General features: G+C 45.4%; 1 protein-coding gene across 1 annotated transcript in view; it reads left to right on the top strand.

Annotated features, from left to right (window-relative positions):
- Positions 1-20,652, top strand: part of LOC141134344 (uncharacterized) — a 209,108-nt gene that overhangs the window by 161,546 nt on the left and 26,910 nt on the right. The window contains exon 7 of the mRNA XM_073623915.1: positions 5,236-5,385. Within this exon, the coding sequence (XP_073480016.1) occupies positions 5,236-5,385 (150 nt within the window). The remainder of the gene's footprint in view (positions 1-5,235; positions 5,386-20,652) is intronic.

Genomic DNA, 20,652 nt, shown 5'->3' with positions numbered 1-20,652 from the left:
AAAGATAACAAGTTACATGAAAAATATGACAGCAAAATAAGTACTCTCCGGTATATAGTAATCCCCAGTACCAGAGATTACTAGCACACACTATGCCATTAACTTTCAGGGAGATTTTATTTTGCTGTTTACTACCACTTTAGCCATTTCAGCCCCGGAAGGATTTTACCCCCTTTCCGACCAGAGCACTTTTTGCAATTCGGCACTGCATCACTTTAACTGACAATTGCACGGTCATGTGACGCTGTACCCAAACAAAATTGATGTCCTCTTTTCCCCAACAATAGAGATTTCTTTTGGTGGTATTTGATTGCCTTTTATTTGTATTTTTTTTAATTAGTAATGGCGGAGATCTGTGATTTTTATTGGGACTGCGACATTATGATGGACACATCGGACACTTTTGACACTATTTTGGGAACATTGTCATTTATACAGCGATCGATGCTATAAAAATGCACTGATTACTGTGTAAATGAAACTCGCAGGGGAGGGGTTAACCACTAGGGGGCAGTGAAGGGGTTAAGTGTGTCCTAGGGAGTGATTCTAATTGTGGGGGGGTGGGCTTCAGCACACAGGACAGTGATCACAGCTCCCGATGACAGAGAGCAGTGATCTCTGTCCTGTCACTAGGCAGAACGGGGAAATGCATTGTTTACAAAAACATATCCCTGTTCTTCCTCTCCGTGGCACGATCGTGGGCACCTGGCAGACATCGAGTCTGCGGGACCTGCGGCCACGGAGACCGCGGCGGGCGCACGCCCGCAACACCGCTTCTTAAAAGGGACGTACCTGTACGCCCTTATGCCTACCAGTGCCATTCTGCTGACGTAAATCGGTGTGCGCTGGTCGGCAAGCGGTTAAGCTAAGACCAGTAGGCCTAGCATTGCTTGGAAAGGGTCATCAACTTTCTCAGCAAGACTCCAATGTAGCAGCATACATTAAAATAGGGATTACCGGTAATAACCTCCAGGGCAGCATTCAAATATAACAGCACAGCACTCCATACAGCTAAGGGTAAATCTCAGAATGTTTCCACTGTTATGTGAATGTGCAAAGATATGATAGCACACACATGGGGAATGAGGGCCTGTTCATTTGTGCCAATCTTTGTCTTCAAATAATAGACAACAAATTTTCTGAAAACTACAGGTCAGAGGAAAATTAAATTAAAACTGTATTGTTAAAATATGAAACAGAGCTTTGCATGCACACTGTTGGTCTTATGAAAAACTGGGGTACAGATGTCTCCACTTTTATTTTAAAACTGATGTTAAACCTACTAGAATTAAAGCTTTATACTGCACAGTACACAGAGTGAACACTGCAGGACCTAAGTGATTTTATAAAATCCTTATCCTTGCATACAGAAAATATTGTCAACTCTGGAGGTAAGAGTGAATCCATTATACATTCTATTAGAGTTTAATTTTAGGACAGCAAGAGCAAAAAAAAAGTCCAACCTGCCCTCTGTACTTATATTTAGAATGGCACAGGATTGGCTTTTATAAGAGATCATCAACATTACATCAATTTTACACTCTGCTCTGGTGATATGCAAGCAGCATCATGCATGAAAGCATCACATGAGTCCTGAGATAATATGAAAGAGTTAAGTGGACTCCAGAACAGAAGAAAAAAAACTGAACTCCTAACTGTTCTGGGCTGACAGCCCTAACTTGGTCCTTGGTTGAAGACAGTTTAGATCTAGAATAGAACACAGAAACACACACACACATACACATACACACACATACAGAAACACACATACAGACAGACACACACACACACACACACATACACATACATAGCCGGACACACACACACATACAGACAGACAGACACACATACAGACAGACAGACAGACAGACACACACACACACATACAGACAGACATACAGACACACACACATACAGACATACAGACACACACACATACAGACACACATACATACAGACAGACAGACAGACACACACACACACACACACATACAGAGACAGACACACATACATAGACAGACAGACACAGACAGACAGACACACACACATAGACAGACACTCACACACACAGACAGACACACACACATAGACAGACACACACACATAGACAGACACACACACACATAGACAGACAGACACAGACACAGACAGACACACACACATACAGAAACCTGGAGGTTGGTGACCTGACCTGTGTGTGTGGAAGTCTGGAACTGCCAGCACAGCAGCACTTCACAATTCAGATGATGATCCACATTCCACAATGATGACCTCGGGGGTTGGTCTGGGAGGCACACCGACAGCTTAGCAGCAGCACCCAGGCTCTGCTCCTTCCCCCACGCAGCCAAAGGCGGGAAGCAGCAGAACTGTAAAGAGGCGGAGCCAATATAGATCAGACCAGTCGGTGGGTGGAATTAGGTGCCTGCCACTCCCTCCCGCTCTGCTCTCAGTGGTGCTGTGACAGTCTGACCTGGAAGCTTCTGCTCTGTTAACTTGCCTGGACAAGTCAAGACATGTCTCTGGAGTCACTGTGGAAAGAAGTGGAGGCGGAGCAGAGAGACCAGACTAGAGGACTGTCAGACAGACTCACCTCCCTTATCCCAAGCCAAGCCTACAGTGCGCCAAGTGGTCAGATGGAGTAACAGCAGGAAGCAGCATTAAAATAACAGTGTATTAGTGCCGAGTGCATGCAGCCAGCCGTCGGCGCACCAAATTAATCGCAATAGCCTGGCACAACAATTTAAAGCTATACTGATGCTATGGGGGGGTTTAACCCCCAAACCCTGCCTTATCTACGTCCCTGGTAGGCTTAGGAAACACCCCCTGCAACACCCCCTCAAAAATAATTAGTTAAACCCACAAGTACTTTTTTTACCACTACTATTCCTTTATGTTGGCTTTTCTGATTTAGAAATTGGATGAAAGGTTTAGCACTGGGAAACACTTTTTGATAGATAAGTAGTGCATTTTATATACATCTTTATAGATCAAACCAAAATAAGGGACAAATGAGGGAGAAAGAGGGACAGAGGGACCTTGTTCCAAATCAGGGACAGTCCCCCAAAATCAGGGACAGTTGGGAACTATGTTCTCAGTCTGCTGGGTAAGAGGACCTGTAATGTTGTTATGGACAGGATTGCAGCAAAAAATTCAAAATTAATTATAAAAAAGTGTATTTTATTATAAAAAAGTATTCTATAAAATGGCACATGTCAGTCAAAGCATGAGCTTTAAAATCAAAACTGGAAAACATATATAGCATACATTGGGTACAGTGTTGAATCCATACAGTATTACATCAATACAATGAACCTTCAAAAATAACACAGTATCTGTAGAACATCATGTAAAGAGAGCCCCACTCTGTTTTGACCACATGTAGTATAGGTCTTCTTCAGGGGGAAAAAGATACAGATTTCTAAAAAATATATAGTATTTGAAGAAATATATTAAAAACAAGCCAATAAAGTTGTCATGGACGTACTGCGCATGGCTCTGCAACTGGCCGCGGGCGCATGGGTCCATCGGGATGTGTTCCAGCCCACAGGCATTCAGCAGTGAATAGACGTGCGCCAATGCACATGCGCTTGCGCAAATCTCGGACGTGCGCACAGTGACGCAGCTTGGCGCCCAGTGATCTTTAAAAGGGGCCCCTTCCGAATGCATCCTTGCTGTCTGATCTGCAGCTCATCCTGTACCTGATCTGCTCCAGTGTTACCCGGCTCTCCTGACCTTGCTGCTGTCTCCAGTCCTGACCCCTTGGCTTGCCTTTGACCTGCTCTGTGTTCCTGTTTGTCTGATCTCCTGATTGATCCGCTGTTGTGACCCGGCTTGTCTGACCTTGCTCCTGCCTGCTGTCCTGCGCTGGTCCGGACCTGCCTACAAGTCCTGCATCCATGCGCAACTGTCTACAAGTCCTGCATCCATGCGCACCTGCCCACAAGTCCTGTATCTGTGCGCACCTGCCTGCTGCTTCTCAGCGTTCCTGCATCCGCAGCAATCAAGACTGTTCCTGTCTCTTCCAGACATCATCTTCAGCCAAGCAAACCTTGCAGGCTCTCCTACCCCACCATGCTCCGAGGGTTACTGTTCCCACTCCAGTGATCCCGGAACCAGAGCCGTATGAGAGGTCTCCCTCTGCACGTCAGGCTCACCTCCAAGGTACGTGTCAAAAGTATATTGGTTCCCAAAAGAGGTTATATTTCAACGTTTCTTTTATATTTACCATTGACGTCTGTACATTGTAGCTTCCAGATTTTATGCCCTCGCCTGGTGCCCATTAATCTGGACCACGCTGCAAGGCCAGAGGCATCCACCCCATGGGAAAACAATTGCCCACCTGGCTAAAATGAAGACCTACAAGGGGCCACGTTTGTTTCAGACACCAGGGTGCAGATGGGAAGGGGGAAAAGAGAGAAGGGGGGACAAAAAGAGGGAGCCCAACAGGAAAGGGGCACCAAACGGACGTCACCACCAGGTCCCTGGATTCCCAAGAGGCAGTCCCAAAGCGCTGTCAAAAATTAAGAGTTGAGTTCTATTAGTGATTTAATTGATCATAGAAAACCTATAACCTAACAAACTAATGGTATCAAACCAGTGCAAAAAAAAAAAAAACAAGATGATGAGAGTGAGTGAGTCCCATTGCTTTGGGACTGCATCTTGGGAATCCAGGGACCTGGTGGTGACGCCTGTTTGGTGCGCCTTTCCTGTTGGGTTCGCCCTTTTTGTTCCCCTTTCTCTCTTTTCCCCCTTCCCATCTGCACCCTGGTCTCTGAAACAAATGCGACCTCTTGTAGGTCTTCAGTTTAGCCAGGATGGCAATTGTTTTCCCATGGGGTGGATGTCTCTGACCTTGACCCCTGAAGAAGACCTATAGTACATGTGGTCGAAACGCGTTGGGATTCTCTTTACATGCTGTTCTACAGATACTGTGTTATTTTTGAAGGTTCATTGTATTGATGTAATGTCATGTGCTGACATGTGCTATGTTGTAGAATACTTTTTTGTAATATATTTTTTTATAATTCATTTTGAATTTTTTGCTGCAATACAAAAACCCACAGGGAAATTCCTTATACTTTTTTCTATATCTTTATCGGGGTGTGCAGCTAACCATTTGCTCACCTAGAGTATCATCACTCTGTTTTTTAAAAACATTTAAAAAATGTGTAACAAAAACTGAAATGTAGGTTCGGATTTTATGATTATCTAACACTTACTCCCATACTTTTGCAGATGGTGAATCTACATTTCTCAACTATGGTAAGATACTTATCATACAATGCAATTTAATTTTAAAAAACATTACTATCTTGACTTCAAATATGTCCACCCGTTTTGTTTGTTTTTTTTGCTCACAACTGTCCTCTATTAATAGACAGAATTAAGATGCATTTTTCAAAGTTAACAAAAGTTTCAAAGATAATGAAACCAAATAGATAGCTAGATTATAACTAGGGAGATAGACAGACAGATGGACAGACAGACAATATATAGAAATACAATGAAAGAGAGAGATATGGGCACTACCCATCAACCCAAAGAAAACCAAACACTAAATGAGTTCTTCCTTTACATTAACTACTTCCCACCCGCCCATAGTACCCGTACCATGATGTACCAGTATGTCACTTAGTACATGCGCACTGGGGTAAAATAAAAACATGTGAAAAATGAATACCTGATCACCCCCCCCACCAGAGAAGTACAGTGACACTATGGTGACACTGAACTACTCTGATGACAGGATGTAAAAAAAAAGTTGTTTAAGAAAATGGAATAAAAAATATTTTATTTTAAACATACTGTCACCAGTCAATATCCCTGATCACATCCCCACCAGTCATATGATGACGCTGTACTGCACTGGTGACAGCATATAAAAAAAAAGAGGAAAAAAATTATTAAATTTCTTTGCTTTCCAAAAAATGATGAAAAATTACAACTTCAAAAAAAACTCGCCATGCCTCTTACTAAATGCCCCAGACTGTTTACTTTGCAAAAAGGTCATTTGGGGTATATTTGTACCGTCCTGGCATTTTAAGGGCCTATAGAAATGAGATCCATCAGTATATCAGGATTGATCAATTTTCAGATATTTACCATATGGCAGTTTGTAGACACTATAACTTTCACACAAACCAATTATTCACTTATTGGGATTTTTTTACCAAAGACATGTAGCCAGGGCCGGACTTATCATTGGGCTTGACTGGGCTCAAGCCCATGGGCCCCGCCCAATAGGGGGCCCCGTGGGCCCCAGCCAAGTGTACTCGGCTATACTCGGCTAGTTCCGCTCACAGTCACGCCTAGTCCCGCCCTATGATGGACATAACACAGGGACTGGGCGTGACTCTGAGCGGTGCTAGCCGAGTACACTCGGCTATGTATGTTGGCGCTTGGCTCCGCTCACAGTCACACCCAGTCCCGCCATTGGACCTGTGTTATGTCCATCATAGGGCAGGACTGGGTGGGACTGCGAGAGGAGCCGAGAAAAGCCGACTGGCTCTGTGTATCTTGTCGGCGCTATATTTAACCTGCAGTGACACTGACATGTCACTGCAGTTTAACTGCAGCCTGGGCAAGGCTACAAATGATACAGACAAGGCTGCAGATGGACACTGACAAGGCTGCAGATGGAGGCTGCAAGGCTGCAAATGACACTGACAAGGCTGCAACTGACACTGATAAGGCTGCAAGGCTGCAAATGACATTGACAAGGCTGCAAGGCTGCAAATGACACTGACAAGGCTGCAATGTCACTGGACAAGGCTGAAAATGACACTGACAAGGCTTCAAAATGACACTGGACAAGCATGCAGATGGACGCTGTGCAAGGCTGCATTGATGAGCATTTAAATGTAAGTTTTTTTCCTTAAATAGTTTTTTTCCTTAAAATTCCTTAAACTCTTATCTTGAGGTTTGCTGATTGGTTATTGGCAGTTACATTGTGCCTTGTTTACTGCCGTTGAGAAAACCTGCCTGCATTACAGTGATGTAATGGCGGACAAACGGTATCAGAGTGGCGTGCTTAAAAGAAAACTAAAGGTTTAAGGTAATGTATAGAAGGTAGGGAATGAAAGTGACTCAAGTCCAGGGGCCCCCACCACCCTAAGTCCTGCACTGCATGTAGAAGAATACCTTTTGGCCTAAACGTATGAAGAAATTGGGTTTTATTGGATAAGTTTCATAACAGAAAGTAGAAAATATTTTCAAAATCTTCAGTCTTTTTTCGTTTATAAATTAAAAAATAAAAAAACTCAGTGAAAATCAAATAACACCAAAAGAAAGCTCCATTTGTGTGAAAAAAATTATATCAATTTAATTTGGGCACAGTGTTGAATGATTGCACAATTGCCAGTTAAAGTGTGGCAGGGCTGAATAGAAAGAAATGGCCTGGGGTCTCACCAAGAGCCTCAGGCCCCGTACTTTCGATTGGGACCCGGATCTCCTGATTCCAGGTCACCTGATCGCTGTAATAGCCTCTGATTGGCTACCACAGGGATCAGTCACTGTGAAGCCCGCCCCTGTGTTTTTTTCTTTCTGTGAATGGAGAGGATTTTTTTGGGAATTGTTTTTTTTTTGGGGTGGCGGGGCAAATGCGATTATCTTAAGGTAAGGGGCCTGTAGCTGCAGCTCCAATAGCCCCTATGTTAATCCGGCCCTGCATGAGAGGCTCCCAGAATCCTGTGATAATAATCTCTCTCTCATCCTCCCTTTCTCTATTTAATTTAATTTGTTATAACAAAAAATTGTTTGCATTTTTATTTATTTATTTATTTTTTCCAAAGAACATTTTATTATTATTATTTGCATTTGCAGTACAAAAATAATACGTGGATTGAAGGATACAGATCATATTATGCATCAATTCTTTTAGACATTTACTCAAAACTTCTTGCAATATGCTCAAAGACAATAGTAGTCACATATCTGATATTGTTGTATATGCGTTATGGTGTCATTTAATAACATGTAGCAACTTATGTAAGGTAGTGAGAGTCACAAGAATACTCAAAGTAGAGGGAAAGGAAAGGAATAGCGAAAGAAGAAGAAAGGGGTCATCTTAGTAGCTCTTTTACCTGATCATGGTGGGTCCTCCCGAACGTGCCACAGCTCCCAAACTTTGTCATGGGCTTCCAGCCTGTCCTGCATCCTTTTTTTATCTTTAAAATATTTGTTTATTGATTTTATTTAAAAAGTTGTTCTACAGGCACACATAAACGGGTACAACTCGTAAGTAACGTACAGTACATAAACAGTAGCCAAACAGGGCTAACTAGTAATACTTAAGTATTGTGAACCCCGATTCCTCAACGGAGGAAAACTTTGAGCAAAAGGTTTAGCAGGGTTAATATATGTGGACCTAGTAGGGCCCAGCTACAGTAAGTCATAGAGTAATAAGCAGTAGAGAAACATTCATTCTGCAATCACACCCATACACACACACACACACCCATTTACAGCAAGTGAGACAACCATTCGAGCCTCACCACCGCCACTCCCTCCAACAAGGCTAAAGGAGCACAAAGCCAACAACAGGGCACACAGTAACCTACAGACACAGCAATCCAAACTGAGGACAGAAGCCCACTATTGTTGGGAGAGCGGAGTGTCGTTCCAGAAGGAGTCAGCAATATCGAGCCAGGGTTGCCAAATCTTAGTAAACTTTTTAGGACAGGCCCTACCATTATAAATGAGTTTAAAGATGGGTATATCCTTATTTACCATGCGATAAAACATTTGAATATCCAGAGCAGAAGCATTCTTCCATTGCTACAGAATTAATTTGCTAGCATAAAACAATAATATGCACACAAGAGTTTGAGTATGTCCTATGTAGGAAGTCGTTTAACACTCCCAGCAGTCTGACTTCTGGAGTGTGAGGTACAGGTAAGTGTAAGGTGTCCTCAAAAAAAGAGAATAAGTCCTTCCAGTATACTGACAAAGCTGGACAAAACCAAAACATATACATGTATCCAGCATCACTGAAGCCACACCTGGAACATGAAGCAGCGGAAACATAACCCATTCGAGCCAGCCTGGCAGGAGTATAGTGCAACTGATGTATAAATTTAAACTGTACATATTGATCGTTTGACCCAATAAGATCCTGAAAGTAGACCTCCGAGGCCTCCTCCCACCCCTCCTCGGACAGCCCAGGAATTTCCACTTCCCATTTCCGCTGAGCAATCTGGAAGGTTTTGATCCCAGCAGACTGCAGGCAAGAATAAATAGTCGTAACCAGCTTTTCAATGTCCGAATATGACAGTAGCACCTCCAGAGGTGATTTAGTGAGCTCCTGGGTCAGACCTGTAAATTGTGCCCAGATAGCATGACGTAATAAAAGATATCTGAAAAAGAATTTATTCGTCACTCCACACAGTAACTTCAATTCCTTGAAGGAAATGAATGTATCGTTAACAAAAATGTGGGAGGCATGGGTGACACCAAGTCATGTTCACCACGGGGAATCTGGGTGACCCAGGAGCTCTAAGAAGTTAGGATTGTGCCACAGGGGGGCCTTGGGAGACACCCCACCCGAGTTTGTGATCGCCTTATTACCCTCATGCCAGGCTAACCAGCTAACTTCTATGGGAGAGCCATGAGAACAGCGTTTGGGTACAGACCTGTGTAGTGCGTCAACAAGTGAGGCCCTAGAGCCAACCAGTGCAGTCAATAGAGTGGTGAAACAGGACGAGGAGGCCTCCAGAAACCAGTCATAGACATAAGCGAGCTGTGACACTATAAAATAATGTTGTAGATTAGGGCAGGCTAACCCCCATCAAGCTTAGCAGCCTGGAGAGAGGCCTTTGCAATACGTGGGCTTGACCCCTGCCATAGGAAGGTGGATAAAAGCGAATAATTTTGTTAAAACGTTTTTTAAACAAAAACACTCGGGATGCCCGGAAAACATATAGAAAGTTGGGTAAGTATATCATTTTAAAAATGTTCACACGGCCAATTAGATTTAGTGGTAAGGAGGTCCAAGTATGTAGCCTGGCCTCCATGTGGGTTACAATCAGGGTGATATTAAGGGTTTCAAAAATAGATAGGTCAGTGTTGATATAGATCCCCAAATATTTAAATGTGGGTTGAATGATCAATTTGGATTGAGATAGGTAGGCATAGTCCAGTTTGGGGCCTATAGGAAATGCCACAGATTTTTCCCAGCCAACAGATAGCTGGAGACCTTCCCAAACTCCTCCACAACTCCCAATAGGGAAAGAAAGGACTGCTCTGAGCCATCTAGGTAAATTAGAGCATCGTCCGCATAGAGGGAGATCTTTTCAGACAGCTCCCCATAGCAGATGCCACCTACCGTCGCCGTCTGCCGCACTGCCAGAGCAAGGGGCTCTATAGCCTGTGCAAACAGAAGCGGCAAGAGTGGGCAGCCCTGCCTAGTTCCCCTCTGTAAAGTAAAAACATCAGAAACATCCTTATTAGTACATATCCTGGCCCTAGGGTTGGAGTAGAGCAAACGGACCCACTTAATAAATTGGGAGCTGAAGCCCATGCAATGCATAGTTTCTCAAATAAAGGACCAATTATCTATATCAAAGGCTTTCAGCACATCCAATGATAACACCAGTCCACTTTTTTGGTCAGTGGCAGCCCTGTGAATATGCAGATAAAGACGGCAAATGTTGTCATATGTACTCTTTCCAGGCATGAACCCAGTCTGGTCCTTATGAACAAGGGAGAGAATGACCTTTTACAGTCTTGAAGCTAGAATTTTAGCCAACACCTTAACCTCACTATTCAGTAGTTAGATTGGACGGTATGACCCACACAACAGTTTATCTTTTATCAGGTTTGGGTAGTACAACAATCAGGGCTTCACACATGGAGGAGGGAAGTTCGCCCTCCTCCAGTGCCCGCCCAAAGAGAGAGTGTAATTTCTGTGCCAATTCGTCAGCATAGTTTTTGTACAATTCGGCGGGCAAACTGTTCAACCCTGGAGTTTTATTAGGGGGAGAGAATATATGGCCTCAGTGATTTCTTCAATCGTCAGGGATTTGTCGAAGATAGTGTTATGAGAGTCCTCCAATGCAGGCAACTGGATGGACTAAAAAATCCCCACCGACTCAAGTTCGGCTGGGGGGGCGGGGCCAAATAAAGGCTTTCTGGTTTATGGTCAGGGGATCAGATATGACAGAGCCATCAGGTAGTTGAATTTGCGGTATAATCCTGTCAGTATAATCCGTGCGAGAGAGCTAGGTCAACATCTTACCATTTTTACCACTGTACTCGTGTAGCCTGGCCGACAAATACAACTGTTGCTTTCGCGTTGTGTCCACCCTATGGAGGTCCAGAGCCCTATGCGCCCCCACCAAGACTCCATGGGAGTTAGGGGTGGGAAGCGCAGTGTATTAGGCCCTAGCAGTCTCCAAAGAGGACTCCAAGGCCAGAAGGGCAGCCTAAGAGGACTTCCTATGCTTGGCAATGTTAGAGATGTAGAAGCCCCGCACAGTTGCCTTAAAGGCATCCCATGTGGGGCCAGAGGAAGCGGATCCAACATCCCCCCCCCAATAGTGAGACATATCTTGCCGGATAGGTTCCTGACATTCAGGTGTGGATAACCATAGGGGACTGAGCTTCCACAACCGAAAGGAGGGCCTATGGCCTAGTAGCAATTCAACACACAGGGCAGAATGGTCCGTTATCGTCTGAGGCAGATAAGAAACTGTCTGGAAACAGGAGACCAGATCAGGAGTCCCCAGGGCATAGTTCAACCTAGAAAGAGTACGGTATGTCCGAGATTGGCATGAATATTCCCTGACTATAGGATGTTTTGTCGCCATAGCCAAAGGAAGCACACCACTGACCAAACAACTAAGAGTCATATTGGAAAGGTTTCAATCGGTCAAAGCTAGGGACAAGGACTGAATTGAAGTCCCCGACTATAAGGGTAGCAAGTATTGGCAAAGTGGAAAATTGTACACTCATATCTGTGAAGATTGCAGCCTTGACAGGGGTGGGGAGAGTGTACACCATGCATTAAAGAAAAATATACCAACCCTTAGGGTCCAGAACAACCCGGTCACATGAGAAGGGGAGGCCTTTCCGTATGAGAATGGACACCCCCCGGGCATAATTCGAATAGGTGGAATGATACCCATGCTTAACCCAGTGTTTTTTTAGGGCAAGAACTTTGGATCCCATAAGGTGGGTTTCCTGCAGGCACAGTATATGAGGTTTGTGTACCTTAAGGAAATCAAACAGGGAGGCTTTTTTAAATTTGGAGTTTAATTCCCTCACATTCCAGGAGATACACTTGACCGTAGACATGGTGAGATATTAAAAAATAAACAAAATAAAGGCAAGGTATGGGCAAATAATATTATGAGCAGAGCATAAATCCCTGCACAGCTGCAAACCCAGAGTGGGGGGGAGGCAAGGTGGAAATCAGACACACACATATACACAACATTCAACCCAATAAACAGCAAAACTATGACAAACAGAAACACATATACAACAGGTTGTAGCCCAAATTTAACCCCTGCCATGCCCCAAAAACAAGGAGCTGGCCTAGACCCTGAACTGCATGTGTATACAAGGAAAATGGCCAATACATGCAAGTCAGCGAACAAACTTTGGATCAGTCAGTGATCAGAGAGTAAATGAACAGTAGCAGCATAGTCTCCATTGGAGATCTGCATCCTCATGACAAGGCATTCAACTTAGGATACCTGCCCCTGTCCCAGTGGTTGGGGTGGAAAGGTAAAACACATAACCGAAGAAGAAACCAAATCAGGTATCAGGTGCCCGGTCAGACAAGTGACCAGGCTGGTGCAGGGACTCAAACCAGAAAAGAGCATTTGCAGGGGTTTGGAAAAAGTGCACCTGGCCTTGGTACACAACTCTCAGTGTGGCAGGAAATAACATGGAGTAATGGATGGTCTTCTCCCTAAACTTCTGCTTGATATGTTGGTACTTGGCATGGACAGCTGGGGAATAGTCAGGAAAGAGGGATACCAATGCGTTGTTAATCTTCAGGCTCCCTTTTATGCGAACAGTGTGCAGGATAGAGTCCCTGTCCCTGTAGTTGAGGAGACGGATTACAATAGTGCGGGGAGGGTTGCCTGCAAGAAGCGGTCTGCCAGGTACTCTGTGAGCACGCTCCAGGACAAAACAGGGGGATAGACTGTCCTTCCAAAATTCTTGGGTAAACCAGCTCTCCAGGAAGGAAACTGGGTCAGCACCCTCGACCCTCTCAGGCAGGCCCACCAAGCGCAGGTTGTTCCTGCGTAGACGGTTCTCTAAATCGTCAATTTTGTCCTCCAGGGATTGGATGTTTATACAGTTGGTTTTAAGAGCAGGAAGGAACGGTCCGACAGTGTCCTCCAGATCACTGATGCGGCGTTCTGTGTCAGAGACCCGGTCCCACTTTTGTTGCATGTCATGGCGCATTATAGTTATGTCCAGCTTGAGCTCCTCCACTTTACCCATGAGATCTGAATGGTTTACCTTCATAGTTTTAAGGACATCCAGCAGAGTAGGCTCCGGGTCGTCCTCCAGACCGTCATCGATAGGAGATGCATGGGCCAGCAGCACCAGAGGAGCGGAGGCCCTGGGAGAAGTTGGCAGAGAGGGATCAGGCTCCTCTCCAAACAGATCCAGCATGGATGCCAAGGATGAGTGTGGCACGGTGGAGCGGCACCCATCTTGGCAGGAGCGCGTGGTGATACTCATCCTGGCTGGGGCTGCTTTTTCCCCTTACACTTTCCCACCCACCAGAGTCTCAAAAAGAATGGCACAGGGTCTTCCCCAAGAGATCAGGAGAGATATTAGCCGTAATAGAGAGTCAGGTAAGGAGGATTACACAGGATTGTGCAGAGGGATCTCGGAGCTGCTAGAAAACATGTCCGCTCACATGCTGCGTCAGGCCACGCCGTGCCTGTCCTGCATCCTAGCAGTAATTTTCTCCATCAGCTCCACATCTTTAATTCTAGCGTATAAGGATTCGGGAGTAGGGGAGCAGCATTTTTTCCAATTAAGGGCTACAAGACAGCGTGCAGCTGTGAGGATGTGGCAAATTAGTTTTTTGTAGGATGTGGGAATCTTCAGTGGCGATAGGCCCAGTAGAAAAAATTTGGGGGTCATAGGGACCGGTATTTCAAGAAGACGGGCCAGCAACTGCTGGACTGTGTTCCAGAAGGGGGTGATTAATGGGCAGCTCCAGTAATTATGGAGGAGGGTACCTCTATCTCCCTGACATTGCCAACAGCGATCGGAACTAGTGGGATAGATGACATGGAGCACATCCGGGGTCATGCACCAGAAAAGGAGGATTTTATACGCATTCTCTTTATATAGTGTGCAGGGATGAGCCCGATGTTCGAGTCGAACGTAAGTTCGACTTGAATATCGGGTGTTCGCCTGTTGAAAGCCGCGGAACACTCTTTAAAAGTCTATGGGAGAAATCAAAAGTGCTAATTTTAAAGCCTTATATGCTTGGTATTGTCATAAAAAGTGTTTGGGGACCTGGGTCCTGCCCCAGGGGACATGTATCAATGCAAAAAAAAGTTTTAAAAACGGTCGTTTTTTTCTGGAGCAGTGATTTTAATAATGCTTAAAGTGAAACAAAAAAAGTGAAACATTCCTTTAAATTTCATACCTGGGGGGTTTCTATAGTATGCCTGTAAAGTGGCGCATTTTTTCCGTGTTTAGAATAGTCCCTGCACAAAATGACATTTCTAAAGGAAAAAAAGTCATTTAAAACTACTCACGGCTATAATTGTTGGGTCTTGGGGTCCCAACAAAAATCCATACCTGGCCCTTTGGGTCTGGTATAAATATTAAGGGGAACCCCAAACCAAACGGCCATTTTTAAAACTTTTTTTTGCATTGATACATGTTCCCCCGGGCAGGACCCAGGTCCCCAAACACTTTTTATGGCAATACCATGCATATAAGCCTTTAAAATTAGCACTTTTGATTTCTCCCATAGACAATTCATTATAGCCGCGAGTAGTTTTAAATTCCTTTTTTTCCTTTAGAAATGTCATTTTGTGCAGGGACTGTTCTAAACACGGAAAAAATGCACCACTTTACAGGCATACTATAGACACTCCCCAGGTACGAAATTTAAAGGAATGTTTCACTTTTATTGTTTCACTTTAAGCATTATTAAAATCACTGCTCCCGAAAAAACGTCTGTTTTTAAAACTTTTGATTTCTCCCATAGACTTTTAAAGAGTGTTCCGTGTTTGTGTCCCATAGACTTTAACGGTGTTCTCGTGTTCGAACAAATTTTTTGCCTGTTCGCATGTTCTGCTGCGAACCGAACCGGGGGGGGGTGTTCAGCTCATCCCTACCTGGGACCAGATCACCTGCCACTGTTCTATAGGAGTTTCCTCATTGAGGGCTTTCTCTCATCTAGTCATATAGGTGTGTTTGCCTTGTGTTTCTAAGGGGTAGGTATTTAGTATTTTGTAAATGTCGGAGATTAGGCCCTTCTGGGCAGAGCCTGCTAGAATTAGGTTTTCAAAAGTTGTTAGGGGGGAAAATTGCAGGTTAGGAGCTATGGATAGGGCGTAGTGGCGTATTTGCAAGTACCCGTGAAACACCCGGCGAGGCAGATCGAATTTGGTCTGAAATTTGGCAAAGGGCAATAATTTGCGTGATCTAGGGTCCACTAGGTTCCCAAAGTGAAATAGATTCCGTGATGTCCACGGGTATAACATTTGGTGGGTGAGGCTATCTGGCACGGGAGAATATAACCCATGCGGGTTCGACAGTTTGCTCCAAAGCCGCCGAAGCTGAGACATGGATCCCAGCAAATGTTCCGGGGCTGCCTCCGCATTCGCATTCCAAAGTAAATTATTCGGATGTGTCAGGGCAAGCCAAATTTTTTTTGATTTCCGTCCACTTGTAGGATCGTTGGGTGAACCACGAAGCTATTGCACAAAGCTGGGTCACCTGGTAATATTTAATGTGGTTGGGAAATTCGAGGCCTCCGTCCAAGCGTGCCACCATTAAGGGAAGGGGGGGGAATTTTCTTGGTATAGGGTGGTGAATTTTGGGGTGATGTGTATCCCCAGGTATTTTAGGGTGGTAAGTTTCCAACGGTAGGAGAAGTTGGTCTTCAGGGGAGCAATTTCCGTTTCGGAGATGTTAATTGGAAGGGCCTCCGATTTAGAGGTCCTTCCAATTAATTTTATATCCAGAGAGTGCTCCATAGCGGTCCAATTCTGCATGGAGGTTAGGGAGAGAGATTCTAGGTTGAGCTAGGGTGAGGATGATGTCGTCAGCGAATAGCGAAATTTTAAACTCTCTACTCCTGACCGAGACACCCGAATATCAGGATTACCTCGGATAGAGGCAGCTAAGGGTTCAACACAGAGTGCAAATAGCAGGGGTGAAAGTGGGCACACCTGCCAGGTGCTGTTAGCTACGGAGAATGAGGACGAAAGGGCAAAGTGGTCCTAACCTGGGAGGAAGGGTTGGAGTAGAGGTGTCGGATCGCTCTCAAGAATGGTCCCCTAAACCCAACATGATTTAGCGTGGCAAACAGGAAGGGCCACCCAAGATGGTCAAAGGCCTTTTTGGCATCCAAGCTAAGTAGCAAGGATGCAGAGTTCTCCCTGTTCGCCACGTCCACAAGGTCTATCACTTTTCTGGTGTTGTCACCCGCCTGTCTGAGTGGGACAAAGCCCACTTGATCCTTGTGGATGAGAGAGGGGAGGACTACATTCAGGTGGATTGAGATAGCTTCGTAAAAATGTTTAGGTCTGAGTTCAGCAGAGCGATGGGCCTATAGTTCGCACACAGGATGGGATCTTTGTCTGGTTTGGGGATCAGAGTGATAAAGGATCACTGCATGTCCGATGAAATGGGGGTGTCTTGGAGAAAGGCATTGAAAAGTTTGCACATGTGGGGAAGTAGGAGGGGAAGAAAAGATTTGTAATATTCATAAGGAAGGCCTGGGGATTTGTGGGATGGTAGAGATTTATTAGTCTGTTCTATTTCTTCTTCAGTAATCTGTGCATTTAGGGATGATAAGTCAGAGGGTTGGAGTTGGGGAACTCCACTCTGCTTGAGGTATTGTTGCAAGAAAGAAGAAAGAAAGGTCGGGGGGGGTTACTAGGAATGTCAGGATTATTATAGAGGTCCGTGTAGAATTCTACAAAGGTATGGGCTATATCTTTGGGGTGGGATAGTAGGCAGCCTAATCTACTCTTAATCTGGTGGGGTGTCGTCATGTGGGAGTTGTCACATAGCTTCTTCGCCAGTAGGGAGTGGGCCTTGTTACCTTTGTCATAGTACACTTGTTTTAATCTGAGCAGAGCTTTTTCTACGTGGCCCAGCGCCAAATCGCATACGGTCGCTTGCAAGTTCGTGATCTTTTTGAGGAGGGATAGGGTAGGGGACAGTTGTAGCCGACGTTCTAGGCCCTGGAGCTCCTTCTTGGTCTGCAGCTTTGTAGCCAATGTGTTTTTTTTCATGGCAGAGGATAACGGCATACATCTACCTCGGAGGACTGCCTTATGGACTTCCCAAAGTGTGAGGAGGGATATGTCAGTAGTGTTATTCTCCGCAAAATAGAATTTTAGGGTGGAGATTAGTTCCATTTTTGATGGGAGGTGTTGGAGAAGGAATGTGTTTAGTCTCCAGTTGTAAGGCCTATGGTTGGGGGAGCCTAGGTCTAACGTGAGCAAAATAGGGGCGTGGTCGAACCATGAGATCGGGATCATCCATGCTTTGCGTTTTATTCTAAGTGCGAGGTTGTTGATAAGAAAGTAATCAATGCGGGAGTGTGTACGGTGGGGGGAAAAGGTAAAAGGTATACTGCCGATCCCCTGGGTGGAGAGCCCTCCAGGCACCAAGGAGAGCATAAATTCTGGAGAGTTGTCGAAAGAGCTTCGAGTCCCTAAGGGCTCGAGCCGGTGATGCCCGGGGGTTCACCATGTGGCGATCCGCAGTTGCAGATTGGGTTAGGTTAAAGTTGCCCCCCACCACCAAAAACCCATAGTCAGAACGAAAGAGGCGGGTGAACACTTTAGTCGAGAATCTATGTTTAATGTACGGTGCATATAGGGCACAAAAAGTGACCTCTTGTGTTTGCCACAGACCTCGGAGGACGATGAAGTGGCCCTGTGGGTCTCTATAGTGTTCGGAGCAAGTGAAAGGGGACCCGTGTTTAATAAGTATGGTAACCCCAGCTCGCTTATGAGGTCCCGAGGAGAGGTAAATCTGGGGAAATTGTTTAGAGGCGAATGTGAAGGAACCCCCTTTATCGAAGTGTGTCTCCTGGACAAAGATAATGTCGGTGCCTGACTGTCTAAATTCCCTTAGTGCCAGATGCTTTTTCTGTTGGAGTTTAGGCTGTGGACATTCAGAGATAAGATCTTAGCCATGATGTCGGGTAAAGGCAAGTGGGAGGGTGCTTACCTGATGTGGTGAGGAGTTTCCGCAAACTAGAGACCAGGAGTGGGCACCCTTCAGGAGGAGATCCAGGCAGAACCCGCGAACCACGCAGTGAGTCACACGATGACGGAAGAGAAGGGAGTTAGAGGGCAGGGATCTCCAGGGTGTCACAAAAGGTGGCTAGGTCCTCTGGGTAGACAGACAGGGCCACTGATAGGGCAGTAAAACCAGCCCTGCTGTACTGGGCCCAGCCAGCGGGGGGGCCCGAGCAGATTTCTAGCTAAAAAAACGAATTAGCTAAATAACTTTATTAAAGTGGTTGTAAACCCTAGATTAAGGCTTACCTGTAGGTGCAAGAAATATCACCTAAACCTACACGGTTTAGGAGATATTTGCAAAAGACAGGCACCAATGTCTACGGCGCATGCGCCGTACATAACGGCGCGCAGGTGCACTGAGCATGCCGTTTCTAACGGTGATCATGCCGTTAGTGGCGGCTCCTGCGCGCATGCACGGGAGTGACGTAATCGCGGCTCAGGTCAATCACAGCGCCGGAGCCGCGATACCCGGAAGGAAGATGGACTCTTTGTGGAAGAGGGGACAGCGGTGACATTGCAGGCTCCTGTGTCAGGTAAGTGACATATAATGGGCTACTATGCGATGCATAGTAGCCCATTATGCTTTACCTTTGCAGGGAAACAAAGAGGAAGTAAAACCCATCAGGGTTTACTTCCTCTTTAACCTGCACCTACTTGATTAGCAAGGTATATAGTACCTTCCTGGGCCCTATCAGGTTAATAGAGGGGCCCAGGAGGTGAGAACAGAAGAGGGACTTTTTCTCCATTTTCGGGTGGAGGCATACAATTCCTGCTCTGCATCAGTGTACCTTGTGCTCACTGTATGCTTTCCTCGGCGGATGGATTCAATTGTAATGCGGCTCCCTTCCCTCAGTAAGTGCCGTGCTGCAGCCTGAGGGAGAGACTGAAAGAAAGAGCAATTCCCCTACACACACACTGACACATCACACAGGCTGAGGCTCAGTCCTCACACTCCCCATAGTGTGCTCATGGTCATTATGATGATCAGAGCACAGCAGGTTCTCTATGGCTCTTTCAGTGTAACATGCTGTTGTATGGCTAGGGTTGCCACCTGTCTGGGATTCCCCAGGACAGTCCAGATTTTGAGTCATGTGTCCGGGGTTCAGGTAGACTGAAACCCGGACACATTATTCAGACCAGGCTGTGGCTCCCCAAGTAACCAAGACAGTCACACACAAACATGTTGCTGTCCGGGAGCTGTGGGCAGCTGTCTGGGGGCAGGTTCAGCATCACTGGGGAGCAGGGCAATGATGTCAGCAAGAGCAATTTGGCCACACCCACTGTTCGCTGTGGCATACTATGCGCATCGCATTACTATTCTCCTTGGTACACTCAAAGGTGTCCCAGGCCTCCAAAGCGTTCGGGTTTGGCTTAAAGAAAAGGTGGCAACCCTATGTATGGCTCTGTCAGTGTAACATGCTGTTGTATGTCTCTGTCAGTGTAACATGCTGTTGGGTGCTGACTTTCAGCACCCAACAGCATGTTACAATGACAGAGCCATTGCTGACTTTCTTATGGCTGTGCTGTGTTATAGTCTGTAACACACAGTGCAGCCATATATTAAGAAAGTCAGCACCCAACAGCATGTTACACTGACAGAGCCATACAACAGCATGTTACACTAACAGAGCCATACCAGCACCTGCTGTGCTCTGATCATCATAATGATAATGACCATGAGCAGAATTTTTCAGTTTGTTTGCGCCCCCCATAAATTTTGAGCACCAGCTGCCACTGATGTGGACCTGATTGAAAGCTCCATGTAGGTCTACAGGAGTCCAGATATGAACTGACTTGTGTCCATTCAGGTCAAAAAAAGGAAAAGAACATCCTTTTCTATTTTTCCAGACCTAAATGTGACAGATCGGAGGTAGCCTGATATAAATGGACACAAGTCTGTGGTGTATGCAGACACAAACTGAATGGGCACGGATGTCAAAACACTGACATATCTCTCATTCAGATCCAGTTATGATTGGTGGGGTGCTGTAAAGCTTCCTGGTGGTAAAGCTAAGGTGGGTTTAGACTACGGTCCGAACACGCCTGAGCTCATCCCTGCTAATTAGTTGTTGTCAAAAAAGTTCTAAAATAAGACATCTCTGCTGCTTTTTAATAGTGTAAAAAGTTTAGAATAATAATGGTTATTAAAGCGGAGTTCCACCCAAAAGTGGAACTTTTG

The sequence above is a fragment of the Aquarana catesbeiana genome, linkage group LG03 (assembly GCF_042186555.1).
Source record: "Aquarana catesbeiana isolate 2022-GZ linkage group LG03, ASM4218655v1, whole genome shotgun sequence".
NCBI classification, from domain to species: domain Eukaryota; kingdom Metazoa; phylum Chordata; class Amphibia; order Anura; family Ranidae; genus Aquarana; species Aquarana catesbeiana.
Note: the sequence above shows the minus strand (reverse complement) of the source record. Positions and strands in the feature narration are given on the sequence as shown.